Source organism: Nansenia antarctica (assembly GCF_963989245.1).
Source record: "Nansenia antarctica genome assembly, chromosome: 19".
Lineage (NCBI taxonomy): Eukaryota > Metazoa > Chordata > Actinopteri > Argentiniformes > Microstomatidae > Nansenia > Nansenia antarctica.
In genome coordinates this window covers 15,212,691-15,219,353 of record NC_137692.1, presented here as the reverse complement: position 1 = coordinate 15,219,353, position 6,663 = coordinate 15,212,691, and the positions used below count along the sequence as shown (strand labels likewise).

General features: G+C 39.8%; 1 protein-coding gene across 1 annotated transcript; it reads right to left on the bottom strand.

Moving 5' to 3' along the window:
• Positions 1 to 325: 325 nt before the first annotated feature.
• LOC308173925 (cysteinyl leukotriene receptor 2-like) lies at positions 326 to 1,384 on the bottom strand (the record flags this gene model as incomplete). The annotated part of the gene is made up of 1 exon (XM_080548978.1): positions 326 to 1,384. The coding sequence occupies one exon, from the start codon at positions 1,382 to 1,384 to the stop codon at positions 326 to 328; it is 1,059 nt and encodes a 352-aa protein (XP_080405104.1).
• Between the last annotated feature and the right edge of the window lie 5,279 nt (positions 1,385 to 6,663).

Here is a 6,663-nt window from a genome sequence, read left to right as displayed (position 1 = left end):
TGTTTTCAGTTTTCCCCATATTGTCAACGTCTTTGAGCCCCGGAAACTCGCTATATAAATATAATGAATTATTATTATTATTATAGTCAGATATAACTTAATGAGTCAGATATAACATAATGTTAACTTATGTTAGTTGGTCATGTGACCACTTGTGTAGAGTTCACTTCATCGTGTCCATAACTGTATGAAGTTGTACTTGGGAATAAATGTCTTATTCTTAACCCGTCCAGTCGCTCTTCTTCAGTGTTTTTATTTTGATTTATTTACAAAATTATTGGGGCACAAACTACTTGTGGCGCCGGGTCCAATATCAAGATGTAACCTAGGCATTTAGCTCCAGTAACTCTATTGACTTCCTCTTATTGGCTGCCTCTTTCTTCTTAATAGGCTGGCTCTGACAGAAAACCCAGAAGTTCTCACCCACAAAAACATATATGAGTGAATCCAAGCAGCTATTCCCAGCTGCAAGACAGTGAGTGATAACAGCCGCTTTGCGCACAACTTCAATATATTTGCATGAATTCCCATAACCATTCTCTCTTACCCCCTGCTCAGCCTTCAGAAGGATGGTGCGCAGTATGTGGTATGGCATAAAACAAATCATGAAAATACCGAGGACTATAAGAACTAGAGCACTTGACTTCTTGTACTTGGGGCTAATTCTCTTATCCAAATTGCTGATCTTAAACAGGTTATGCACCACAAATATGTAACAGACTGAGATAACGACAAACGGCACAACAAAGCCTAGAATCAAAGAGACATGACTTATGATAATGAGTGTGCCTATGTGACTATGTGGATTGTAGCCTGTGTTCAGTTCCATACATCTGGTTCTACCAGATGCATCTTGGGTTGTTCCAGAACTCAGTAAAGGGATGGATGCCAGGGACACCAACAGCCAGATCAACAGGCACACCACCCATGCACTCCGACTGTTCTGTAGGCTCTTATACCTGAACGGTTTGGCGATGGCTACAAAGCGCACCACACTCAGGACCGTGAGAAAATAAATGCTGCTATACAGGTTGACGTAGAATACATATGACATGATTCGACAAGCGAAATCTCCAAAGGCCCAACTGGAGTCCATCAGGTAATAGGAGGCCCGAAAAGGTAAGGAGCACACCAACATCAGGTCAGACACAAGGAGGTTCACCATGAACAGACTGACAGGAGTGAAGCCCCTCTTACTCCTCCACACACTGGTGAAGAACCACAGGGACGCCAGGTTGAAGATGAGGCCCACGGTGAAGATGACCAAGTAGGTGGCTGGGTAGACATTGTGTTTGAACATGCTAATGGAGCAGTTGTTGGTTAAGCTGATGGAGCAGTTGAACGTGCTGATGGAGCAGTTGTTGGTTAAGTTGACATTTTCCATCTTTTCCTTGAGGGATGCATCCAAAATCCAACTGTGGTATATCGGTGGCTGTCTTTCTCAACCTAAAACATGAAGACAGAATAATGTCAGAAGAGACTTGACAAGAAGAGACCTGTTGGTCACATTCCACTGAGGTGAGCACAGACATACAGTAGACTTGATAGCCTTGAATTTAATCAATTGAAAACCACAAACAGGTTTCAAGTTGCGGAAACGTACCAATGTTTTTTGGGTATTTCAAAAGTGTTTGAGGAGACCTGGTTTGTTCCTTATACAGTGTCTATCGAAAGTCAACACACCCCTTCGCTTTCTCCACATTTTGTTGTGTTATAGACTCAATTTAACATTGATTAAATGAAACAAAAATTGGCATCAATCCACACACAATACCCCATAATGACAAAGTGAAAACAAAGTTTTTTGAAATTTCTGAAAATGTATTAAAATCGATACACAGAAATCATGTGCATGCGTCTTTACACCTTTTGCTATGACACTCTTAAAATGACCTAAAAAGCTAAAATGTCATCAAGAAATCACAAGTTGAATTGAGTCCATCTTAATGCAAGGATATAACTTTACTTCTCAAAAGATAGTAGCGTAAGTAAAGTAAATCACCACAGTCCTCTTATCCAGTGTAATATCACCTATACACAATAACAAGTGAAAAGAAACAAAAAAATACAAAGATTCAATGGATATTAGTGGGTGGCAGTTCAATACATTTTCAACAGCAAAAGTTGACAAACAGCAGCTAAAAGTATACATATGTGTGCATGCTTTCAAGCTGTCTTTCTCATTGCCTTTATCTGTCAAGAATGTAAAGACTGTCCCATCTGGTTTTACTTTGTCCTCAATACACATGATGCATTATGATAACATACAAAGCTGCCATCAAACAGGCAAAACATGACATCAAATACCATACTGTATTTCAAACATGCAGCAAATACGAGTTGGACTCATACCTTTAATTCCCAAGAAGTAAATACGCTGACTTCTCAGCCGACACAGTCCTAATGATCAGCGGGTAGTATATTCTTAGCTCATGAATAATGATTACGGTCTCTGAAGTAAATCGTCTTACCTGTTTCCCTTTTATAGAGCGATCCTGTCACAGTCATTCCATTACAGTGTGTGTGTGTGTGTGTGTGTGTGTGTGTGTGTGTGTGTGTGTGTGTGTGTTTACAGACATGTGATTTCTGCATACTTACACTGATGTAATTACAACAACAGACCACCAGAGGGTTCTAAAAGTGTTTATTGAGTTCTCTTCTTCAAGAGAGTACAGACATTACCAGGTGCTTAAAGATTATAATTTTTTTCATCGTAATCAAAGAATACCATGACAACGAAGAAGCTGTCTTGAGACGAAGATAGTTTGTTATTCCTCAGTAACACATGCAAGCACGCACGCACGCACACACACACACACACACACACACACACACACACACACACACACACACACACACACACACACACACATACACACACACACTGTAATGGAATGACTGTGACAGGATCGCTCAACGCATTGCAACGTGTATCTGTTATTTTATAACCTCACAGGAACTATAATAAGGAAATTGTCTAGACTGTTTTCTCACAGGGAAACCACCTCATCTGTTAATGTGACTGCGACTGGTGAACGTGCAAACCACACGCTGACCCAAAGGCGTCAAAAAGTGAAAGTGAAAGTTTTTGGGTTTTTTCATAACACCAACTTGAAGTTTTAAAGTACCCACTTGATATAATAATCTGCTCTGTATGCTGCAATTACACCTAGATTTCGGACGGAGAAGCGGCGAACAAGCAACGCCAGCGTCCTCTCTCAACCGGATTTTTTTTCTTCTAATTTGTATCCCGGTTGTGTGTACTCATGTATGAGCCCTTCTAATGCTGCATTATTATTATGTTTGTTTATGTGGTTATTTCTACATGGCCAGCCTGATCTCATAGGATATCATACCAGTGGAGGCTGGTGACTTCCAGAATTGAGGAGGCCAAATGTTTTTCCGCTTGCTCGCTTCACTCGCGATGGAATGTTCCCTGTTCTTCTTATCTGTCTTTGTTAAAACATATTAATTTGTGTTTGGCGGTACTGAAGGGATTGGGACACTCTCAGGATGGTGGATGAAGCAGCTTTTATTGCCTGCACAATGGGTCATCAAATAAACAAAACAATTGGCATGAATCTCTGGTCCGCCTGCAGCAGCTATTGTCCCTTCTGCTCAGGCTCACAACATTCACCACAACATACTACATACAATCAATGACATGTCAAAAGCACTCAAACACTATGTCAATCAGACACACAACATACAATTCAGAACAATACTTCATCCATTTCTAATATTTATCCTGCAGAACAGCACTCATACACGCGTGTGGCGGAAAAAGGTACTACACGTGGAATGCAACATGACGTTACTGACTAGCCATGCCCTAGATCGCGAATGCTAGCAACACCACGAGTGGACTCTTACAAAATGCACCACAACATAGAACTCAAACAACATATGTAATAAGTTACCTGCACAATGGGTCATCAAATAAACAAAACAATTGGCATGAATCTCTGGACCGCCTGCAGCAGCTATTGTCCCTTCTGCTCAGGCTCACAACCTAAATCCTAAATGTTGTCTACCTACTCAATGAATAAATCGCGCCAGAATCTCGCCGACTTCCGAGGTCATTTTAAGCAACAGTATTTGGCCAAATGAGCTATTATTTTCAGGGATAATAGCCATGGGTGTTCTAGACGTGTCCTGCAAAGGACAAGCCACTATGGCGAGTGTTTCTTTGACTGAAGTAACTGGCGAATTCTCAAAATGGCTTCATGTGATTGGACGAACAAAATGTCAATCATTCAGCCCTAGACTCAATGCATGGTGAGGCCAGGCCTCCTCTGCCCACCTATTTTCAGTGATTTGGCCAATCACATATTGCCATGAAAAAAATTGCATTACATTGACTTCTATGAGAAACCACATTCCATGGGGAGGCCTGGCCTCCCTCAATACAAACGGATAGGGATTCTGGCCTGTAGGTGCTTTACAATTGCAATATTGGGTTTTAGCCATGGAAAAGATTTATGAACAAAACGGAAATAATTTAATATTTAAAAAAAAAAATGTTTTTTGTTAAATAAATAAAAAAAATATATATATAATTATTGTTTTTTAAAATCTCTCTCTCTTCTCTCAAATTATTGGGGAGGCCAGGCCTCCTCCACCTCTATGGAGGAGCCTCCACTGTATCATACGTAATGTAATGTCTGAGAAGATGTAAAGATGTTTACATGTGGTCAGTCTGTCGGAAATAAAGAGTTTTACAAATCAGGCAACGTCAACTGGTAAAAAGATACAAAAGGACAATTTTGACAAAAGTGCTTTTAGTGGTTTTGTTTGCTAATTCTTGTTGCTAGCGTTTGCTAATACCTTGCCCTGGCAACTTACCCTTACCACTTAGAAGCTATTCCTAATCCTAAACCTAACCCTAACCACTCAAAGTTAATGTCCAAAAATAACCCTAACCCTTATTTTCTAGGTAAATTAATATACATAACCATCTCTTTGATCTTCTGACTTCCCACACAACATGATTGTTAGGCAGCACTATCTCTCCTGTAGTGATGCAGTGCTGCTGTGTGTTGGATGTGGGATGATATTGATCAGACCAAGACTTTGTATGTAATCTTTCTGTTTATTTAAGATGTGGAAATGTTTACTATCACTCTCAATCTTAAGCACTCTAAGCACTTTTAGCATTCCATAATAATCGAATAATCCATATTTTGTTACAAGTACTGCCATACATTTCATTGTCATTTGTCTTTGAGATGAAAGGAGCATCATGAACCGTATCAACATTATCTAACATTGAGCATCTACCTCAGGATGGATGGAAGTTTAAACCAATGTATAATCAAGATGTATTGTCAACATAATTGTGTATTTCATGAAAATGACTTGATATAATAGATAATGATCTAATTTGTACCTTAATAAAAGAAAATCAGGAACATTAATGTCTGGTGTATATGTGTTTCTGTTCTGTGACAAGGCATTTCATAAGCAATATTATCACACAAATATTGTAATAACACCTTTCATTAACCACTTAGTTAGTATCAAGTCAAGTCAAGATCTCATTACATTGTATTGTTTTTCTCAAATAATTGTCTTTAAGTAATATGTCTTTCAAACAAATAAGTTAAAATGTCAAATAATAGCCTTCTGTATTGGTTAACTCATTATGTAAATATACTGAGCTAACTGTAATGAATGAGCAATCAATCATTTAATCATTTAGAATTAATCTAAATCTCTAAAATTCTGTTGAATAGCCATCTACTTCTCTGTTCTCTTCTAGATTCGAGAAGTCATCAGCATGCTCAAACCTCTGGTCTGCACCCTCTTTCAGCATTGCCACCAAGGTAGCCAATGTACTGTTAGGGTCCAGTAATTTAGCCAGGGGAATATTGACACCCATGTCTTGAAAGATGACATTCTGCAAAGTCTTGGCTAGCATTGAGTCAATGCCTAATGCAGAGAGAGAAGAATTGTCATTCAACTCATCATTCTCAACACCAATTGCCTCCCTGACCACAGTCCTGACATATTCATTCGGTGATTTGGCCAAAGTAGTTTGGTCATCTCTTGCATTAGTCAGATTAGTTTTTTTTAGCCACTCCTGTGCCAGTGCACCTAGACGCATGTTCAGGGAGGCATTTTGGGGGAGGACATGACGCTTAAGATTTTTGAAGCTGAACTTGCAAATAACCTGCTGTGACCTGTTGATCAGAAGGCATTGTTCTAAGCTCTCAAGGATTTCTGCTACCTCCATGACCACCATACCCTTGGCTGCCAGAAATCTTTGGAAATGGTCTTTATTCAGCAGGAGACCAAGGTTCAAAGCCCCCCAGTTGATGGACTGCCCTGCAAGTCCAAGGTGTTGTCGATACTGACAGAATGTGTCCAAGAATGAGTTGGCTGCACCATAGTTTGTTTGTGATGCATTGCCGATGAAGGCTGAAATAGAAGAGTAGCACACGAAGTAATCCAGCTCGCAGTGCTTTGTGGCATGGTGCAGATTGACAGCCACATTGACTTTGGGCTTCAGGACTTTCTCATAGAGAGATTTATCAAGGGCTTCAATAAGCCCATCATGTAGGACCACTGCACTGTGGAAAACACCTTTGATTGGACAAGATGGGAAACATTCCCCAATTGCAGCAATGGACTTCACCACCTGTGCTGAGACTGAAACATCAC